General features: G+C 39.6%; 1 protein-coding gene across 6 annotated transcripts in view; it reads left to right on the top strand.

The window, feature by feature from the left end:
- runx1 (RUNX family transcription factor 1) overlaps positions 1-23,598 on the top strand; it is a 71,644-nt gene that overhangs the window by 25,948 nt on the left and 22,098 nt on the right. Inside the window, exon 1 of one of the 6 annotated variants that reach the window (XM_088608262.1) lies at positions 21,474-22,699. The exons of 3 other annotated variants lie outside the window; for them this stretch is intronic. In XM_088608262.1, coding sequence (XP_088464388.1) covers positions 22,672-22,699 — 28 coding nt within the window. In that variant the 5' untranslated portion in view covers positions 21,474-22,671. Of the gene's footprint in view, positions 1-21,473; positions 22,700-23,106; positions 23,162-23,598 lie in introns of those variants that run through there. 2 more of the 6 variants (XM_088608243.1, XM_088608252.1) reach the window with 2 other exon arrangements.

Raw genomic sequence — 23,598 nt, 5'->3', positions numbered from 1 at the left:
CACCTCTCCAGTCCGTCGGGAATGCTTCGATATGCAAATGGACTGTTGCTTCGTAAAAGTGCGGTTAGCGAATTGGGCTGAGTGGGGTGCCATTAATGCCATCCCTCCATCCTCACCCTGTTTCGTGCCGTTGGAAGCTGTTAATTTATTTATTTGTCGACTCGCTCGCCTTCTCCAAGTTAAGGGCTCGTGGCGGCTACAGACACCTTTTCTCGCTTTTGAGTTTCTGCTCTTCTGCATGTTGGGCAGTCTCTCATCCGAATAAAACTGAAACTGGGAGAAAGGAATGGGAGAAGGTGAGAGATGTGGTTGAGGATGGCACAAGGAAAAGAGAGCTCTGTCCAGTGTAATGAACATCTAAGAGCTAGCAGCACGGCAGGAGTTGGGGAGGGGCAGGAGTGGCGTGATCACACCACCACCAAGTAGTTAATTGATTTTGTGGCTAACTAATGACTTTTTATTGAGCAGCAGCCTCCTGCTCAAAAAGGAAGGAGGCTAAATTGTCTCTCAAACTGGAGGCGATTTACAAAGACCGCACCGCAGTCACGAATCAGAACAATTAGTCATCAAGTTGGCTATTCTAGACACCACCCTGCATCCAACCAACTTTCTCATTATCTCTTCCTTCCTGGGTAAAAAAAGGAGTGTATACAGGTTACTGTGATTTGTTCCTTCCTCTTACCTGTGGACAGTCAGGGTCCTGTTTGTGGTTTGGGCTGGATGTATGTAGGAGATTTCAGACAGTGAAGATAGTTTAATGGGTGGTTTAAAACCAGATTCTCTCTATTGCAACATGCAATGTCACATTTTGCTGAAAAGTGTCATATGTGACAGGGGCTCTGTACTTTAATACACAGTTTAGCTTTTCTTGGTGGCTACAGCTCTTGAAGAGTAAGAGCAAGCAAATTGAACTGGACTGAAAGTAATCAAAGATGATTTGACACATGCAATGACACTGGATCCAGTGTCTATTTGTCAGTGTCCAGTTTTTCCTCTTAGAACACCACATCCAGCTGCTAATCTCCAGACATCTTCTGTTGGAGGTTACAGTACGTTCTGGGTTTTTCTGCCAATATACAGTACCTAAATGACACTCACATTTGCTAAGTCTCTCCTTCTCTCTTGCTTGCTCTCATTACCTCTTTGGAGATATTGATCTCTTAGGGCACTGTGTGTATTTTATAAATTAGGAATTGTTTTGATTTTTACGTGAAGCTTGGGATCTGATGAAAAATATAAGTTATTGTTGGTCTATCTACTTTTGCTCCTGTCTTTCTATCAGTTAAGAATACCTGTGCCACACAAACCCAGTATCAAAACTATAGTCTTCTTCTTCCACAGTCTTCTGCTTAAGAGATGGTGACAGAAGATCTATCTCCTGGATCACAAAGGCTGGCTTACTTAGGATTTTTCTGAGTATGTATCCCTTAGAACACAGTAATCCTGCTTCAATGCCTCTGTACCTTGCTTTCTGTAAACTACAATACCTACCAGCTCTTCTGTGTATACTCATTGCATTTATATTTATCACAAATAGTAAGTATACTCTTGGATGTCTGGATGTTAACAGAGCCTATGCCAGAAGCATACTGTAGGTTTGAAGAGATAACACCATGGACAGAATGCTAGTCCATGGCAATTTAGAGACACTATAGAATTTAGATACACCATTTAACTCAGCCAGCATGTCTTGGGAAGGTAACAGGAAACTGGAGTACCTTCACAAACACAGTGAGAAGATACAATCTCCATATTGAAGATAACCTCTTCTGGATTCGAAACCTGGTCCTAAGCAATTTGTTCCTTTCAGTTGCATCCATTTTGCTCATAACACCAACCCTAACAATTAAACGTTTTTTCTACATTGGCTTCTGAGTAAGATTTGGATTAGCTAGCGGCTGGGCCTGTGATGACAGAGAGAGACATATTGCTCCCCCAACTAGCTCTGAAGTCCAATGTGTCAAGTGACAAAAGGCTCTGAAGGGAACATCAGATGAACACATTTCATTCTCACCTGAATGGAGCAGAGTTGAATGTCAGAGAACTGAGTTTTGTTTTTGTGAGTGCATTTTAAAGTGTCAAACACATAACAAATCAGAAAAAAAGAAACACAGTGGTACTGTGGTAGCCCTCTCCAAGTTGGAAAAAAGAAAAAGGAGAGGAGAGTCTTAATTAACCGTGATTTCAAAATATATATTCTAAACATATTATTTGTGCATCTGTAGTATACTGTATAGTATTTGCTATCAACAAATTGGTTTGGAGAGAATCTGTGATCTAACATTGCCAGTCAAAAAGTAAGAATTAATGAGTCAACACCTGTCTATGCTTGACTAGAGTGCTTTGTCAAACGGTTCATGTTTTTGTACTCTGCACAATATTGCAAAATGTTTTAACAAAAATTAGTAGAGCTGGGCTTGTGAAACCAGAGAGAGACACAACGCTTCTCCAATCAGCCCTGACTTCCAATGTGCACAATGATGAAAAGCTCTAAAGGAAACATCAAATGAACACACCTGATACCACACAACTAGTAAAATAATTAGCAAAGGCTAGCAGTGTCTATACCTGGGAGGGGCAGTGGTAGCTGCTGAATAGCTGGGCCCAGCTTCTGGGCCAAGATTCAGCTCTATGGAGGCCCTGAGTGTGCCATGCCATTGTGTCCATCTTGAGGATCTCTGTTCATTGTGTGTACAGAAACAAAGAATAAAACAGCAACTGTTTCTCTCCAAGTGATTTCCTACTGCTGGTTCTTATTTATCTGTTTTGATTTCCTTCCCTAATACATCCTTTATTCCTCTATTCCGGGCCCAAATCTTGACACCATCACTTCCCATTGTGTGATTCAAATAGAAAAAAGTTGGACGAGGGGCTCAAAGCTGGGCAAGACAGAGAAGTTTGCTTATACTTCCTTATTCTCCCCTGTGTGCAATCACAGGGCTTGAGACCCAAAAAACACACAACTTTTATAAAAAAAGTGCTCCTCTGCATCCAGTTTTTTGTGGCTTTGTTTTAGAGACTTGTTCACATTTAGGTTTTAGAACTAGGGACAGGGCTAAAATTGTTTCTACAGTTATATAAAAACAAATTGGCATTCTGTTGCTTTTTAAGATATAGAAAAAAGTAAACAAGCAAATTAAGGGTAACGTGTCAAAAGATTTATGAAACAAAATATTTTATTGTTTTATCATTTACAACTACTTCCTTGTAAATATTGAAACCAAGTAAAGTAACAAAGCAATCTGGAATATTGTTACTTGGTATCTTTGTCTGCGTGAGCCTTCTTTTCCACCCCATTGCCTACCATCATCCATTCGAACTTCACTAAACTGTGCCTGGAGGCTGAGACCCGCTGGCGCACTCAGCGCCTCCCACGTCAATACTAACTGCTGCAGGCAGCCAGCACCCCTTCAGGGGCTTGAACTGACACTGACTGGCAAACGGATAGCAAGGGGTCTGGCACAGTGTGCCACAGTTTGAGACAGTGCCAGGAATGGCAATGTTATATTATTACATTATTGGCCTTCCTACTGCAGTGAGACAGTACAGGGAAGCGGCTAGGGAGAGACACATGTGAAAGTCAATAATTGATTTCAAATATTGCCATATATAATAGAAAAACTGCTGAACTGAATCAGATTCTCTAAGGGTTTGTCTCCCAGCCCCCTCTTATCTGTCTGCTTTGATTTTTGTGACTGTATTTCTAAGTACTATAGTTTCTTCTTCACAGACAATAATATCAAAGTCATGCTGCTTCTCCTTTTTGAGGAGTCCAATAGTGTTACCTGCTGTATATCTCTTTTCCTGCTGTGCATATATTTGGGAGTCAGGCATTCTTAGTAAGGGTTTTGCCCTCCTCATCAAATTGAATTTCTACACTCTAATATCAAAGTTCTGGAAAATGGCAGCGGTTATACCAGTAGACCACTAGGTGGCACTGCACGTTACAGAGAATCTTTGCAGGTCATCAAAAACAAAAGCAAATAAAAGAAGAGTGTCAAATGCAGTTTTAATTTTATTTAATTTTACGTGACCATGATGGGGCATGCTTAGGGACAAAAATAATAATCAAGTGATCAGAGCTGTGTCTTTAAACTTTGGTGAGTGTGTCGCTCCAACCAAATAGTATTGTAACACAAGGTCTTTGAAGGCTTGACGTTTGCTCATTTAGGAGAGCATAATTTAGGAAGCCAGAAATGTATAATCTTTTAAATTAAACTCATCAAAATACTTTTGATGCTGTAATCTTCAGTATATTTAATTCACTGATGCACTTTTTTACATGAGCGCTCTGAGATCCTGATGATACAACATGTGATCACATTGTCAGATTGAGAATCTGCATCCATTAATCAGGATCCAGAGCAGTGAGAGAGTCTTGTCCACCATAAAGCAAAAGATTGGAGAGAGAAAAAGTGACAGTATCGGACAAGAAAGGAATATGGACTCAGAGGCTCATTCTGCTTCCTCATCTTTTATCTTTACCATTTGTGTCAGAAAATCAATCAGTGATTTCAGAAAAAAAGTCTTGATTCTTTCTGCTGTCTTTGGACGTTGCTGAATAATTCACCAGCTTCTTCCCCTCCCTTAATCCAGGACACAATTCTGTCAGAGTGCAGCCTGCAGCATCTCTGCCTGCATCCGTCAACTCCAGTTCTGCCTGTTGGACTGGCAGACAGACCCATTTCAAATAGTCTTATAGCTCTGGGTGTTATTGTCTAAACACTCAAAATAATTCAATCTTTGACATATTTCATAGATGTTTTCTAAACAGACTAGTTTTAGCCTCTTTCAGATGTGGGATTGACCTGTCTGAAGCTGTGCCTGGTTAAGTCACTGTTAAAACTGAAGGGGAAAAAATTCCACCAGATGATTTTGCTCAGCGACATAGAGTAAGGAGAGGATTAACTGGGTCAATGGCAGAATCCAGGGATTCCGATTCTTCTGTGCATGTAGAGATTGTTGAACAATTTGGCATTGAGTTTTTTTTTTAATTCCAAATTCCAATTTGCAGGAGTGAAGAGGAGGGGCTGCCTTCACTACCAACACCCTGATCACAGAGCCATGTATCACTCATAATGTTAATGGACTCTAATAGCAGGGACAGCTAATATAGGAACAGGGGCTAATTAATCAGAAGAACTGGGCAGAAGGTGAGGCAATTAGTTGATCAGTCCCCTTAATGTTGCTGAAGGGTGAATTGCCTTCATTCTCTCAGAGTAGTGGTTTAGCAATGTACAGTATGGGACGCAGTACGAGAGGAGTACCCTGTTACTGGACACTACCAGGGTCCTTCTGTGATGTTCTGAAGTGACCTTCTTTTATATAGGGATATCTGCTGCACAGACTATCTGTATTGGGCAAGAGGGCTCAGAATGAAGCCCCCACCACAATCAACTGTTGAATTTAATAGAATGACTGCACTAAGAACCCACGCAAAGATGTATTAGTGGTCTCTTAAGATCATTGACACTGGTCAGTACCGCAAAGTTGTGAGGTTTTACATATAAAAACTGTGACACTTTGCTGTCCGTGAGCTACTTTATTACACAAGGTATGGCATTGATTGTCCAGGTAGTCCCTTACTGAACCAAAGAAGGCCTCAGGAAAAGTGAGTCTCAGGGCCAATTTTCTACAAGCTGATTCTATCTAAAGGCCAGATGGTTGTTGTGGTCTGCTGTGATTCACACAGGATCATTTCAATCTGCAACAATCTGTGATATTTTCTCTGTTGTGTTTTACACAGGGCTTCAATTCAGAATTTAAGGGAACTTTTAGCTTAGAAACCCTGAGTGAATGTCATAGTTTGAAAAGTTGTTTTGTGGAGGAGATAAATCAGTTCTTATCAAGTGACTGCCCCTTAGACTGCAGCAACACTGCTGTGAGAAGCTGATAACATCACAGAAGAGTCTCAGGAAAAGGCATCTTGAGAATTCTGAGAAGTCATGAGCTCCTCTATGAGTTCTTCTCCACAAAGGAACACATTCACTGCAAAAGCCTACTTTTAAAAACAAGGATTTTTATGGCATTCTTCAGTGCCAATAAAAACACTGTGTGTTGTGGGGGCTGCGGTTTGATCTGGACTGTGTTTCTTTCTCAGCATCTTCCTATATCTATGGATCCTTCGGTCTGATGCAGACAGAAGGGAGTCTTGTAAGAATTTTTCAATGTGTATATCAACTGATTAGAACCCAAAGCAACAGGAGATTTTTTATCCTAACAAAATAATCAATTTAGTGAAGCAATTATGATAAGAGGTGGAATGAAACGTAGACAACCTTGTGGCTTTTAACGTGTGGAGTTAGCAATCTTTGGATTAGAGTACTATAAAGGTTAATCGTAAACATACATATCCATACGTCCAATTTCTAGCTTTATACAATTCAGTCATGGGGAGCCAAAGCCTATCCTGGCAAGCAACGTGTGGAAGGTGCAATACACCAATACAGTTAGAGACTCACACCAGGGATGATTTTCACAGAAGCCAATTCATCTGCAATTATTGCTGGGAGGAAAGCAGAGCACCCAGAGAAAACTCACACAAACACAGGAAGAACATACAGTACAAACTCCAAGCACATAGCACACCAAAATTGAACCCAGAGCCGCAGTGCTATAAGCCAGCAAAGCTTACCACCATGCCATTCCATAATTATACATTTTACATTAAAATACCTAATAGCTGTTTTAATTCATTGTGACACTTTATCTCAAACCACTGAAGCTCCTCTGGACAAATCTGAACTCTCTTCCTACTGTATTCTATACTGTGGTTTCCTGAAGCAAACCCTGACAAATGCATAGAGTTTAACCAGCAGTTGTTTATGTTTTTTCAGATACTCAAACTGCAAGTTAGCTTGTTTGATTATTGAACATATTCAGTGGGGGGTTGGGAGGTAGGACAGCTATACAGCTATAACAGAGAACTGGTGAGTCTCATGTTGTCTGACATGGGCAGTTCCAGATCCCACCCCAAAAAGTAAAAAAAAAAGACTTCAGAATTTCTGCTCTACCAGTAAAGCAACAGTTCTGGAGATCAAGCTGACCCTGGCCTTCGCTCTCATGACAGTGATAAATCTCCAAAGGAGTACCAAACACATCACGCAAGTGTCTTCAACCTGCACCTGAAATTTTGTATCATCACTCCTAAGAGCAAAGCATGGGGCCAGCTCTTTCAGGTGCCATCCATGCTGGGGGAACCGAGGCTGTGAGATAACCATGGGAAACACAGGAGACTGACACCATTGACGTCAGCTCATGACACAGACAGAAGAGTCCCGCCCCTGGCCAGCAATGTCAATACAGCTGCGGAGGGAAGTCAGCCACTTGCTGCTTTCCCAGAACACCCTGACAGGAGGCCACACAGACATACTCAAAACACACCGTCCTACATTCACACCACGCGAGTCTCCCACAGAGTCCCCAGACGCCCTCCTCTTGGCTGGGGCTTCTGACTGCCAGATAAAAAGAACAGCAGACACAGAGACCTTTGAGAAATTTTGTCAATTTTGGTAAACATGCTATGGTTTTGCCATGCTTCTTCACTGCCTTACCACAAAACTGCAGACTGCTTCCTCATAGTCCATCTACCTCCAGTGCCCATTACAACTGCAGGATGTGACAGCATCAATTCTACTCGATTTTGCCCATCTTCTGTAAAGAAATGTGACCACTTGGCCTTCTCATAAGATGTGATACCTGCCATCTGTCCCTCTGGCTCAATAACTTTGTGAGGCCTGAACCGAGCTTCCCATCAGGTTCATTATTCTTCCCAATCAGGATTTCAGAATCAACACATTAGCCAAGTCTGTTGTTGTTACCTGCTGTTTACGAAAGGCAAATGGCAAATGCACTTGCAATTGTGCTCTTTGAGACTGCTTGCATCAACCATAGAACAGCACCTTGAGGAAAAAGCCTAATCTACTGTTACTTATAGTCTTCTGGACCATGATGGACCATTCTCATTACTTTGTTACGAATGAGCTACAGTACCTCTAACAAACCGTTCTCTAATATCTTTGCAGGGCAGTATATTACACATTTACTTTGCTTTACCAGAGTTTACATCATGCTTTTCCACATATTCCTTTACTTTGATTTTGCTCTACTGCTTTGTCACCTGCCTTTACAATGGTACAATAAAAAAAACCTTGATAAGAATAGTGCTACAGCAGGTGTCTGATGACTCAGGGAGTGACAGTGAGGACCAGGCATGCTGACAAGTGTATAAGGACCCAGGAATATAGGAAGTTTAGTGTGTGTATAAACGACGTTGAGGAGGGGGACTCACTGTGCCTGACCGTGTCAGAGCACTGCTCTGTTAACTGATATGTCAGAAAATCAATTAATTACTTTTAAGCAGCAGTTAAGAGTATCCACACAATACAGCTTCATGAATTATTGAGAAGAACAAAAGCTCAGTTATTTTCTTTCTCTACTCTTAACAATCAGCCAAGTGTCCGGGACTACAGAGTGCCCAGAGCAGCACTGGGTGGCATGCGGGGGTGCACTGATAGACTGGCTCTTGTTCAAGAAACCAGGATATCTAATTTGGAGCTGCAGCACACAGACTGTTCAAACTGAGCCAAATAGCTACCCTGTGTACCTATCTGCTGAGGGGAGTATGGGGAGAATAGGACTAGCTTCAAAATGGAGAAGGGAGAACAGAGACTTGGGACAGTTTTACAATGTCCACTTCTGGACACAGTAAATAGAAAACCCTTTTCATTTTAAAATGTCAATATACCTCACAGGAAAGCCACAGTACATTTTTACAGTAGTTTTGGATTTCACTCATTATTAGAACAATGTCTAAATTTAAAAATTCATTTACAGTAGAATTGATTCATTTACAGTAGAAATTAGTAGTTAATTGATCCATAGATCTCATCCAGTTGTTTCATGAAAGAAGCCAAGGTATTGGCTTCAACACATGGCTGTGGAGCTTGTTCCATACTCTTTCAAACCTTTGGGTGAAGAACTGCATCCTGTTCTCAATTTTAAATACACTTCCGCATATTAAAGACTCCATTTGTGTCCTCTGGTTTGTGTGAAATTGTAATGCCATTATATATAATAAATGTTACAAACAAGAAGAAGCCATTAAGTCCATCTTTCTTATTTGGTTGCTAGTTTCTTAATGAAACTCTAGACTCTTATGAAATCCCCTAGTGTCACATTCAATAAAGCGGCAACTTTTGCTCCAGATTGATATGGCTCTTTGTAAAGAACTGTTTCCAGGTCCATGTATTTTTTTAATCTTAAAAATGTTGCTTGGAATGACTTGTTCAAAACCTTTCAGCATTTGTGATCCCTAATTCAAGTTCCAGTGCAATCTCCTACCTTCCAAGTAGACAACCTATTTTTCTCAGTCCTTATTGCACACTAACCAGCTTTTCCAGAGTATGCATTATACTCTACTTATGCTTTGCTATTGCTCAACATACTTTTTTAATGATTTACCACATCCCAGCCTGCTTTTATAACTTTTCCACGGCATTTTTCATGGTATGGGGAATTTGTATAGTACTCCACATGTTCCAGGTAAATCAGGACTAAAGATGAAGAACTGGGTTCTGTAAAGAGGTGGCAGTGCTATTTCTGTTTTGTTGTTTAAACCATCTACATCCTTCACAGACTTTCAGCTACCTCCTAAGGTGGACTGTTTCACTTTCTGAGTGACCAGATGTGTGTGCTTCCAGTTTTTATTCTGTGCATCAATGAGATGCTTTTTGTCTGTGGTGGCAATTCAGATGAAGAGGGTCATGGGGAGTGGGCCCTCCCTTCCAGTAATATCTTGAACAATGGTACAGTGCACTACTATCCAGGAACTGATTGATCTACGATGGACCTATTCTCCTCCCTTCAGGAGGGGATGGGGGTATTGATCCCCAGCTCAGAGAAAGAATGGTGATGTGGAGTGAGAGGGGCAGTGCTTGCCTCAAGGTGCCTTGCCCCATATAAGGTGGGTGCAGACTTGCCTGGGGCAGTCCAGTTGCTGGTTTAACCCCCACCCCAAACACCTTTAAGGGACCAATCTGGCAATATTCTGGCAGTGAAAACTGATTTTAAAACCTGAGACGAGACCAGGGATTTGTAACAACGTGGCAACTTACAATACATTCCCGAAGTCCCCAATTTTGTGATTAATCTGAAATTTGTAAACATTTTCTATACCCTCAATTAATTTAATTTGTTACCGAGATTTAATAACCAGACTGAGAAATTCCTGCAGTTCCCCTTTAACCACTAAATGGAATGAAAAGTGAAAGGAAGGGTCCTCCAGGTAAGGACAGGCACTGAGAAGAAACAGACTGAAGGGAAAGAGTGGAGAAATAGAATAGCTAATAGCTAAACAGCTCCTGATCACTTACTGATTCTCAGTTGTGGAGTGCTTGAAGGACACTCTTACTCTCCAAACCTTGTCCTGGGGAGCCCCAACACAATACAATATAATAGGATATCATAAATTATGTGTCTCTAAAGAAACAGTTCCAGGTTATTGATCAATTATGCAAACAGTGTGTTCAGATATGGATACTCTGGACCTTGAAGTCTAACAATTTCTGTTCCAAATGACTTCTGAATAACTTGTGTTTAGCATTGTATGATAACACTTTAGATTATGGACAGTTAAACTGGAACATATTAACAGAATGTGCAGTTAAAATAGTGACATTAATGTGATAATCACCAACCTTAATTAATTGCATGGTAGTACCAAAATCCTAATTTTACCATGGTTGAATTGTAACCCTAATCTTAACTGTAGGATTGTTTGCAAATCACAGCTTGTTTTGTCATACTTTATATATTTATTAAAAGATCCATAACCTAAGGCTGGGAGTATCTAACAATATTTTTAGAACTGTTTAGATTATCATTCACAACATATAATCACTGGCATTAAAAACACAACAAATACTTTAACCAAGTATTTGGTTCAAGTACTCATTTGTAGCATTAATGCCTCTCAGAATATTGTTTCTAGAAATGTTACAGAACAATGCCAAACTTGAAGGAGTGCTTTTGAAAATGTTTCTCCAACTTGGCAATCTGTTCCATTCCCCCTCCCAACCATCTTCTGCTCTGTCAAGCGAATTTTAAGCAAAATTATTTGCGTTCTTATCCATTTTCGCTGATACGAGGATGAAAAAATCATTTGAGTAGCTTAAATGAAATTACTAGGTTAAAAACACCCGAGGCTAAAGATGACGCTAAGTCTCAAGTGGCCATGGTTAGTGCAAAGAATATATTAGGCATGACTGCATGTCATTTTTTTTCAATTTGCTGGTGCTAACTAAGAAAGCAAGTGAGGACAGTATAAAGGGAGGTGAACACACAGAGGGACACTCAGACCCTGAGCCTCTGAGACACAGACATGAACCACAGTCACTTCAGCTCCTCAGCACCCCTCTCCTGGGCCATGTACCTGATGAGGAAAACCCGATCCAGCAACCCTCTCTTTGGTAACATAATCGCTTTCTTCTTCTGCTTCTTCTTCTGTTTCTCTTCTTCCTCTTTATCTTTTTCTTTTGTTCCTTCTTCTTCTACTACTTCACAAAAATCAGAATGAGGTCATAAAATTAAGACAAACGCTAATGATGGGGTTTAAGAAGGAATGTATGATGCTAAGATGAAAGAGGATGGAACTGTGAAGCTGGAACATTGCTTCGGTGTCAGGACAGCTAGGACAGGGTTGGCTGGCTGAACTGTTTGTGTTGTGAATCTCAGCCAGCTGGGCCAGAATGGTAATAGAATGAAGGTGTTTTCTGTCTATGTGTGAATTGGACTATGTTTTCTCTGTGGAGCCGGGTAACGTGAAGGTGCATCAATGAGCAAAAGTCGGTTAGCTCTGTGGGAGCTAAAGCAGACTTGAAGTATAAAGATTTTGCTTTGGAAGTTTGTATATTTTGTAGTGTTTTTCCTTTACCTCACTTTGTCAACATTTGTCTGTTTCTGATATAGTGACTGAAGAGCATGCTATCAAAGAGCTTTATTGTGCTCTGTTATGATAGTAAAGCATAGTTTCATCAGCACAGAGCCAGGACCAGAATTCCAGCTCAGGCCTCAGAGAGCTCAATGTTTAAGCTTCTGTTTTCGTCTGGGCTTCAGGACCATTGTAGTGGGCAATGTAGAATTATCATAGAATCCGATTAATATAAATAGGAGGTGGACAGAGTGCATAGTAGATAAAGCAGAATGGTAGAATATCAAAACAAAACCAAATCAGAGATAATTTGCAAGGTACTAACGGCAACATAATGGGCACCTAGGAGGGGCAGTTTCTGGTTCTTCTTTGAGAGCTGTATTTTTCACCTCATTGAGCCTCCGCAGAAAACATGCATCAAGGGATGTGGGTGTCAGCAGTGTTGATGCTTCTGTACTAATGCATTCCTACAGTGTATATCGGAGGTCTTCAGCCCATCTCCAGCACTCCAGCCAGGCTGGAGCAATGCTGAACTAATCTGCACTGCTGTAAGACACGCATCTACCAGACTCTCACACAAATGAGAATATAGCACTGGAAAATCCTACAATAGAAGAAGTGAGAATTGACACTAGAAATCTGAATTACATTGTCTGCTAAAACACCTTAACTATCTCTTTCTGGGGTAAATGAGTGTCCAATAAGCTTTGAAGAAGTGTGATAAATACTGTGAAATATAGTTTACCAAGCCACTTTTGTTTGGCTTCAAAGATTAGTGAGTAAACTGGTTTTGGATACAAGGTGTTAGCACTTTAATTTGTAATTGTATAGTATACAGTAATAGATAGTAATTTTATTATAATTAGTTCCCAGATACATACAAAACAATAGGAAGTAAATAATACTGAAATCAAATATTTGATTTCGTTTTACGTCCTGCTATGCCTCTCTTTCCTTTTAGCATTTCTAGTTTTTCTGTAACAGGACACTCAAGGTGACAGTACTGACACTCAAAGGCCACCCTATTCATCTGATCTCCCTATCTCTGAAACTTCAACATATCAAAGGAAAAGAAAAAGGTTAACAAAGCTGAAGAAGCAGAAACAATTGAGTTTAAATTTAAGGATTTTAAATCTTCAGAGTTTAAAGATGCAATACTATTAATCTTTTGAGAGCACACATTTCCGTTCACCGCTGACAGTGATATTGCCTTATACAGCTTTATAAACAGCCTCCCATGGATCTGTCACTTATTCAAAAAGATTTTTATCCTAGTTTACAGAGATAGAAAATTTGGGGCTGATTTATTTGCCCAGTGAATCACTGATAAATTGAAACACTGTTCAAGGATTACTAATCACACTCATTGTGTTTTCAGTTCTCAGTCATTTAGTCCGTTATCTACAGTGATCTACCAGCAATACAGAGCAGTCCGGGAGTTTTCGCCGCTCTCTTTACTGTGGGATCTGGTCAATAACCTTGCATTTAACAGCATACATTTTGCAGTCTCAAAATTGTAGACAAGCTGAGACTCAAATATATCCAAGTGATATCTGTTATTCCTTCTTGTTCTCCGCGTCAAAAACAATTCATTTATCTGAGTTAGGATTTTAATCAAATGTTTTGCTATTAGCATCTCAAATGCTCACTATAGTCTTTGTTCTCGTGGAGCTCGACAAGAAAATAGTTTTGTGTTCGTTTGTTTAAAAATGCGTGCCTTCTAAATTGTAGAACTATTGTACAGCTTCAACATAAGTGTTTTTATATAATTCGTTTTCTTGAAAGCTGTTTAATGAAAATCCGATGTCATTTGGGTGATTCAGATGATATAAGTTTTTGCACTTGCACTGAATCTGAGAAAACCTAATAGTGCGTTATACTGTATGTCTGCATTTGTGTTTGGTTTGTAAATCGGATAATTAGTGTCAAACAGCCAAATCCTCAGCCACAGGTATATTCGTTGGACATTTAATTCTCAAAACAGCGTAGTCTTTTTTATTTTTCTGACAGTTCGATGTGTACATTGTTACATAATTCACTTGATAAAATTGATATTACCTTTACTATCTTTCTTTTGCGAATACTGTAATATTAATACTAACAACAGTAATAATGAATTGAAGATGGTAAACATTGGCATCGTCTTTTGTTTTAAGTTCAACATGAGAGGAGTTTGTAAGGGTACTTTAGGCTCTCAATTCCATCCACTTCTCGTAGTTCAGAACAAGCTGAGCTGTCGTTATTGCCTCAGTCTGTCACTTCCTCAGTGAGAACATCCGTCGAAAAAGCGAAGTGAAAAACAATCTTCTCTCCGAAACAAAGAACACCAATACTAAAAGCAAGAAAAACAAAACACGTCACCGTTATTTTACAATTTCCGTCACGTCTTTGAAATGTGTTTTTAGAAGCGTTTCCGTTTTGTAATTCAGCAGTGCAAGAATTTTAAAAAATCACTTAGGATCGAATTTGTGTTAACAGATGTAGAAGTATTCAAAGCCCAAAAGTTCTGCTTTTCGCCTTTATACTTTTTGGCATATAATTTATCTTTTCTTCTTCCAATAAGTATATACTACACTATATAATGCGCTTGTGTTCTGAATTCTGTACTTGTACCGTGTGATGTCCTTGATGTACCGAGTTCACAAAAAGTTTCACTTTTCACATCATCCACTTCCCTACCCTAAAATATTAAGTACATGTGATCTATGAAATTATTTGCTCTTTCAGCGTGTTTTTTTTTAATTCTATGGTTTAGTGTCTTTCCATTATTTTGAATTTGAAATTGGAGATGGAAATGGAAATTGATTCGTGAATTAATTAACGAATGTTTTGTTAAGGTGAATAGTATAGCAAGTGTTCGGAAATACAAGATATAAAATTTTAAACACAACACCGTGATTGCTAATCTTAGGACTTGTTCCAAAAATGGTGCATGTTACAGTAACCAACAACGAGAACGAGACAACTCAACGTTAACACTATTAATATTCCATATATTACGGTAAAAGATTGAATCAAGTTGTTATTTTAAACTACAGAAAAAAATATAAGAAGCGTGAAAATTGTAAAAAAAAAATAGAAAAACAAAGTTACTCTACTATCATCCTCATAATACAGTATACCTGCATAGTAGTCGTTTACTGTTCACGGTTGTAAATCCAGAATTTCAGTGAATTACAGTATGGAATTTAAAAAAAGCGTGTTTGAACTTCACATATATTTGAAAGCCAACAGAGGAAATTTAAATTATTTGTTTATTTGAGCTTTAGTTAATGTAAATGTCCATTCCCTCAGACAGTGTGGGTCCGGTCTCTGCTGGTTCGGGACAGGCTATTTCGTCCTTCGAGTGCCGGGCAGTCACGATGCCCAGAGCTCATAGTATTGTCAAAGCCAAGATAACAGTCTGTGTCAGTTCAGTATGTCGTGTAGAATTTCACTGCTATCGCCTGCAGATACTTTTGATAATGTCGGTAATGTCTTGTGAAAAAATGAAGTCTAGTGAATTCCTTTTCAGGAATTCAGTCAAATGCGGCATATAGCTGTGCTATCCACACAAAAATGGGAACTGGAGTGAAAACAACAATATAATTGACCAATGTTTGCGTAAAAAAACAGGGTAGAATTGAACAAATAATTGTATCCTTTGTTTTTTAACTTAAAGCTTTGTCGGTTTAAGATGTATTTAATATATCTTCTTCGATGTTATGAAAGGCATATAATTCAGAATTTAGAACACGGAAACTGCGCGCTTGCTTAACCTGCTTGATTGTGATGATCGTTTAAAGTACATCTGACACTAAGAAAGCGTCCTCCACAGAGGACGGGTAACTGTCGTCTCAGTGGGGCTCTACTAAATGTACTAGTCACAACGTTAATACAGGGATGGCAAAATGACGTTTACAAAAGGAATAATAATCCAGGTGTTATCACACGTAGATGGTATCATAGAATCGAGTGTTTTTTTAATTAAAATTAGTGTATAAAACTATAGGATTACAAGTGTAATTCTTCACATTGTGGTTCAAAATAGTGTTTTGTTATTCTTAAGCAGACAGAAGAGGTTGGTTCTTAGCATATTTACGTATTTTCGTTTATATTTTACATTTTGCAACTTGTTCAATTGATCTTTGATCGGTAAGCAATAAATTATAATTCCCAGCCTCGTTGTACTGAGCAGTCTCTGTTCTCGTCTGTGACACCTGTGGCTCTGCAGCAGCACTTTCATATAGAGGTTGAAGGAACTGGCTAATCGATTTTATTTAGTGGGCTATAGAAAATGTTAAAGCCTAATAGACCCGTTCTGTTTTTACAGGTTATAATGGTCCGCGGGGCTCAGTTAAAGGATACTGTCTTTACTGCTGTTGTTGTTGTTGTGCTGCTGTGCGAATGCCTACAGTAGGTGTCCATGAGACAGGCTCTTCAGTCTTGGTAGGACATATAGCGGGCTGGTCTAAAAAGAGGGATCTGTGTGCCTTGCTTAGGGGCTGCAGCTGTGACGAGGGATGAAGCACGCACGAAGCTATGGATATAACAGCCTCCCTATCTGAGCCTGTAATATTCGCGTGTAAGCATTAAAAGAGACCAGGGTTCTCACCACAGAAGAGATTAAATAAAAATAAAGATTAAGACGGTCTTCTACAGTTACCCTTTTCCCCTCAGGAAACCCTTTTTATTACAGATGGGGGAAATAATGTTTCATCTCCCTTTTCCCGGCTATGTTACAAGACCTTTCTCTACAGCTGTCCAACCCCTCTCCGCCGCCTCCTAGTCGCACTCGGGATTCTGGAACGTCGCTCCTGGCATTTCTTGCAATGCTGTCAGAACATAGTGTAAATAATGGAGCGCAACACCAAGCGCTCAATAAGTACAATATGCACCATTGTGCAAAAATGTGCTGTGCTTAATAGATTGACGGATATTCTGTGAAGGAAAAGTATGTATAATGGTCAGCTGTCACCAGACAAACCACACAAGTGGTTCGTCTGGTGACCTCATTGCCTAAGTTTCTGTGATGCAGGTGCTATTGCCGGCGTCCCTTCAGTCCGAGACATCTACTGTATATGGCCAGTCACCTCACAAAAGCGATGAACTGGTACCAGCGCCGGGCTGCCTGAGAGGACACGTCACCGCAGCTAAAAACGTTACATTTTTTATTAGCACCCCTGTGGCTAAACTCTTAAAACAAGACTGTCTCCAGATACTTAGGAAAATCTCGTGTATTTGCCCTAAATTGTCTGACACAGGTGTCAAGCAGACTTTTCTATGTAAAATTAATTTGACAAATAATTCTGGGCACAAGGGGAAAATGGGAACAGGGCGCGTGAAATGTATGGAAGATTTGTTTGGAACATAAAACCTGGAACCATGGAAATGTGATGATTGAACACCTCCTGCAATTTATTATTTATTATTCTTGTTATATAAACTGTTTGGTTACCACGCAGAAATCATTTTATTATACTACTTATTAGTGTACTTATCAAAAGAATATATGTATAGTCACTAATATTGGCAGAATAGTCGGAAAGACTATTTCAACATTCAATTTATACTGGGTCACAGTAGCTAATCTATATCAGAAAATTTTTCTGTTGAGTTTTATGGAAGGATCTCAGTCCGCTTTATGGTTAGCTTATTTGTTTAAGGCAACCGCTATTCTTGGTGTAAAGACGTCCCACTTCACATCCTAAATGTCTTTTTCAGTCTTAAGTAATCGTGTGAATCTTGCAGTTGCTTGAAATAATGTTAGTGGGCTACCATTGTGGGTTATGACTACTTTAATAATCATTAGTCTCATCATCGGTGAGATCTTGCCCTTTTAACTTGTCTGTCTTGTTAACAAGCCATTGAGGGTAGTTTTGTCACACTTTTTTCGTTTTAATGTGCACCATTTTCCTTTACACAACTTGGTGATTAAATGCATACTACTGTACCCTACTCCAAAGGAAGTCTTCAGAGTGTTAGTGGCTTTTAAACAAGCCTCAGTTTTACAACATATTTTTCTTCATGGTGAAGTATAATGTTGGTCTTATATTGTTTTCTCGCTTTGTCAAGGTGAAGAAAAGAAACGTTTTCTTCCAACAATGCAATTGAGGAAGTAATCTATTTTAAATTCCACCAGCCAGGTGTTTGTCAGACTGTATCTTGTAATTTAAGTCTCTCCAACCAATTTTCGATGTTATCTGTGACAGCGAGACTACTGGTGTAAGTTTGGAAGCGGTGCGCTAGTTAAAAATGCAATTCCCTTCTCTCTCATTACGAACAGACAGGCCTGCCGCGAGAAGCGCGCGCAATCGTGTTCTCAGCAGCACAGTAAAGATCGCATCTGTTAGGATTATTTCGGGAGGGGGATCCGGATAAAACTAGCTACTAACTACTGGCAACACATGAGCTACAAAACCAAAATAGCTAGAATTTAAAATATTTTCTTGTTACTATTATCTCACCTGCACCTGTCAAACTCAAGATTTTTAATTGCCAGACATACAGTATTTAACACATGGTGTCAAGGCGTATTTAAAAAATCAAATGAAGGTTGTCATAGATCTAGTGAATTCAAAGAAGTACTAGTTGGTGTTTTTTCTTAATGAAAGCCGGAACATCGTATTTCCGTCGCTTTTGTAATTATTGAACACTCTTCACTGTTAGCAAAATGCATCTTAATGATGTACAATGTTAGGCCCATAAAACGCACAGTAGGTTTTAGGTGACAGATGTTCCAAATGTATAACATTGCTGGGGACCTCGGATCTGCTGCGGTTAGTTAAGTGTTCCATCCCCACAGAAGTGGAGCGGGTAATTTCTGCGGCAAGTAAAAACGGCAGGAAGTGGTTTAGTTAATAGGAATAGTCCTAGGCTCTGCTGCGCTAGGCGACACCGGCTGTACTAGCAAGAAATGCATTTACAGTCATTCACTTGGCAGACGCTTTTATCCAACGCGATTTAAATTCGCATCAGGTCAAGATGATAAGCGTGCAATAACAAAAGCATACCGTGAGAAAGGATAATAGTCGCTAAAAGTTAATTGCTTTCTAATTGTTTTTTTTCTATAAAAATCGAGGAGACAGATTCATCTGACATTGCTTTTTAATGGAATTCTGTTTTTTAAAACTTTTGATAGATTACTTTTAGTTTCGCGTTTTGTTTTGCGTGGCCGACTGGAATACATTATGTCTAGCTAAAGGCGAAATACTAAAACGTGTTACACTAATTACTTGAATCAGATACGCTGATTCAAGTAATTTAATACATACAGTATTTACATTCAAATAATGATTATTGTATTTTGTGAAAGCTACATTTAATGTATGCTGCATATGCAAAAAACTATGAGTGATACTAATAGTTACCCTGCGCGTATAATTTAACACGCATCCTTTTCATATTCATTTTGAAGAGTGGAGTGTTTAATATATGAACACCGCTTCAAAAACTAATAAAATGCGGAATATCGAATGAGGAAAAAGGTATGAAGGTTGTAATCGATGTAGAAGAACACTGAAAAAGGATAAATATAAAAAATCAGGGCATATAATTTGGTGTTATAACGTTTACAAATAACACACAGTCTCTTAAAATGAAATCGTTAACATATGTAACATGCAGACAAGCACACTTAGTCTTTTGAATTGTTACTCGTTGAATAACGCTATTACAGATTAGCTTGCGATTTAATATACATTAACTTAAAAAGAATACAGGTAGACGGATACTGATTTATGGGTGAGAGGATTGCATTTTAGCGCTCTGTGTAAAGCTCAAAAGATAAATGAATTTTCTTCGTAAACATTGAAATACATTCATGTGTCTGAGGCTGTTTCACCCTAACAAATACAAGATTTTATTTTAATTCTTAGTATAATTTAAAATCCTTGTTTGACTCCTCTACTGAATTGCGTACAGTGTATCTGGTGTGCGCTATCACCTGATCGTGTACGGCGCCGTAGGAGTACGGGATATGAAACGGTTTCACTACTCTTCTGTACGAGTATTAACGGGTAATCTTAACTTTTGAAGCAACGACTTCATGATAATTTGTGCGTGTGTCAATCATCTTTTTTACGGGATGTGGCCAAATAATCTGAGGTTTTGATCTGAAACACAGACTTCAGGGTCTATAAGTCTCCCTGACTCGAAAAACCATTTTTCAAATCTCCCACAGTAAATCTATTAAAAATTAACCTGAGGAAGTCAGTGGTGGATAGATTTCAATAAAAACGATCGGTAAATATGTACTGATTCTTCTGTAACGTTACACTAACACAAAACGAAGTCGCTTGAGCCTCCCCACTTTTACGTCCTCTGCCGCCCCCTTTCGGCTATCTCTTGCAAATGACTAGACCTCGACTAAGATGTTACTTAAAAGACGAGAGCTGAAATACAGAAGTGATTAATCTTCAATGTTATTATTTTTGCTTCGGTATATACAGTATAAAGGTGCAAATAGTATTGAGATATATACATTTATTTACCCACGTATTTTATAGACAACTATTTTATATGTCTTTCTAACCTACGTCTGACGTTTTACTTATGGATGCTCTAATTTAATGTATTTAATAGGGATTGTGACTGTTTTTTTATTCAAAATGTTATCTGAAAAATCTGAAGTGTGAAATTTACCGTCTCATCTATTTTTTATACTTCGACATGCCTTTTTCATCACAAATATGAAATAATAGTTGACCCAGAAGAGCTCCTATAAATATCCTGTATTTGATTCCTTTTGTCGCTGTTATTTTTTTAAGATGGTATCATTTTCTCTGGGAAACAAAGCATATGATAGCATCAGTACTGGAATAGCCAGTGTAACTGGCGCTGCTGATATTAAGATTGTGATTGTATCTCTTCAGTAATAAATCGATGGGTTACGTACAGAGACTGGGAGCAGCCTGCAGTCCCGTGCTGCCTTTCTGAGCTCTCGTGACTGGCTGTCAATTACCGGGGCCGATGCAGTACAGACTGATGATATAATAATGACCTTCGTTCTGAGAGACTGCTTCCTCTCCTTCCTGTGTGGGGATTACTCAGACCTCTTCATGGTTTGCTAATATATTTAGAAGCAAGACGTTGAGAACCATTTAAGCAACTGCACCTCCAGCCCTTCATTGAATCAATTAAGCATACAAAGTCATCACTGGGATAACCTTTGGTCTGTGATAAAGCAGAGAGGGAAAACAGTTAATCTTTTAAGTTTTCCAATAAAGTTTTTTTTTTTTAGTTTTGAAGCCCGGGGGGCCTGATGGAACTTTTTTTTTACCCACCTAGTCTATCGTTCTGCCTGTCTGTTAGATACTGCGCACCACAATAGCAGGACGCCTGTGTAATTTTACAGTGGCAGGCGTCGCGCCTGTGGAATCCCATTGACTGTTCGGGAGGAGCTGTGCAATTACTTGCAGGCTAGAGGGCGACCCTCCGATTGGTTGGAGCTAATCCCGGCCTTGTCAAGACAGCTCCCCTATAGGCCAAGACCTCGGTGTATGCAAATTCACCAACCCGGCCGCATTCCTGCACAGCCTGCTACCAGTAAAAGCCAACCCACTCTCGAGCTGTTCATTCATATAGCGCAGCGGGCACAGCAGCCGGCCGAACGACAGCAGGGTAGTTTGTATGTGTTTGTATGCGTGTGGATTGGGACTGCAGGTTTGGTTTCTGTTTTGGCTGGAATGACTCTGGATAGATAAAAAGACCCGGGAATAACACAAACAGAACTGTCGGCTCTGCCTCATAAAAAAATATTGTTCTGGCTCCGTTAATGTCAATATTCTGTGTTATTATTGCCGCCATTTATTCAGTAAGTCTTAGGATGTGTTTCACTACGCTTTATAATAACCAGGTCAATGCCTGAAGAAACCCTCCGGCATGCTGCAACACCCTATCTCGTGGACATCAGTTGTTCTGAGAATCGGACCTGATTTTCGTAACCTGCTTTTTTCCTGTGGCATTCAAGAAAATAAAGACAAACATTTTCGCTATGTTTATAATTTTTCCAAAACTTTTAAAAAGTTTTGTTATAAGATTTTAATAAGTTTCACTGCTACAAGAGCAACATTTTGCGTTTTTGCTTCGTTTTCTTGTCTGTCTATTTAGTAGTATATTTGAGAGTTTTATCCTGCAGTCTGTTTCTAGGCTGTGTGGGGGACTGATCGGTCGTTTGTTCTCCGCGGTTCTCATCTCTTCTCCACCTGCTGGGTTAGAGTACCCCAAAGTACCTGGAGGTCTTGTTTTGTTCCAGGAAGTTTGTTGGTTTGGTGCGCGTTGCACAACTTGACAGACACACCGGTGTCGGCTGGAGATTACGGACCGCCTTTCATTATTGTAAAAGAAGGAAAATATGAAGTTAGTCTAAGGATTCGCCTGTATTCTTTACCTTCTTCTATCAAATCAATCGTTCCAAAGACTTGTACAGTAAACCACCGCAGAGAGATCATCGGAGTTCAAACGACACAGATCGGTTTCTAAATGGGCAGTCGTGTCCCTTTGCTGGGTTTTGAGATAATTTACCTCGACACGGGGATCTGCAGACAGTGCGCTTGGAGGGAGAGGTGGAGCTCGTGTTTACCACTGGCGTGCTGATGACACTTGACTTCTGGACGTCTGACTCTGCGGGAACAGTATCTCCGTGACACCTTCATGAGCCCGCAACACAGAGCAGCAGAACACTCATTGAACAGAGCTCATTGAAAAAGTGAATCGGAAAACAATTATAAGAGTATCTAAGAGGAGTTTTCAACTGCGCACAAATGGTTTTCCTTTGGGACGCCAAATACGGTATGCTAATAACTTCATTGTGTCATAAGAGTACAACCTGGTTAGTTTCATATACCACAAAAGTAAATGAGAGAAGACATAGTAATCGCTCCCAAACAGGCTGTGTTACACAATCTATTCAGCATCACCACAACAAAGAAGTTATCTGTATCTGTGCCCACTAGTGTGTGGTATTGGCGTCTGCGCGCCTTATCGTTGACACCGCGGTAAATACGTGGATGCAAGTTAGTTTCCTTTTGTTGAATACACTGCATCTGTGGCATATATTTGATATATACGTTATATAAGCCGTTTTGAATGTTAATTGAGAAATACTCGACAGCTTCCTGTGATACTTTTAAATGTTGCAATGTCTGCGGTGAGAGGCGCTGTGTGACGATATATTGTTGTTTCCAGTGTTTCAGATGCCAGACTTTAGTGTGGGAAGTGTGTGAGACCAACTGTTGCTATTAACTCTTCTTGGTTAGTGTTTTCTACCAAAGCCCCCCTCCTGCATTTACATTCGCTGCGAAATGTCTGGAGTTTTCTTGTGTGAAGCTTTCCAGTTCAGTTTGCACTTCAGAAATCTATGTGTGTTTCCTTGCTTATTCATGTTTCCTGGTGCACGCCAAGTTAACCACTCACACATTTATAATTAGTGTTTTTGCCCTTATGCTAAAACAACAACACTGTTGCTCGAAGATCTTGAGTGTGGTGTGTTTTGTTGTTTTTGTCGTGTGTTCTGCTAATTTAGGCAATGGACGGAAAATAGATTTGCTTTTGCAGTTCATAACCCCTAACGTTTTTAATCCGTTCCTCATATAATCTGTAGGATACAATGCTGGGTAACAATTGCCTTGATTATTATTTGTATTATCTGTGCAGTTGAGACTATGACAAGCTAGTTCTCAATTAAACAA

This window comes from Lepisosteus platostomus, chromosome 2, assembly GCF_059453375.1.
Source record: "Lepisosteus platostomus isolate fLepPlt1 chromosome 2, fLepPlt1.hap1, whole genome shotgun sequence".
NCBI classification, from domain to species: Eukaryota; Metazoa; Chordata; class Actinopteri; order Semionotiformes; family Lepisosteidae; genus Lepisosteus; species Lepisosteus platostomus.
This window is presented reverse-complemented; position numbering and strand designations above follow the sequence as displayed.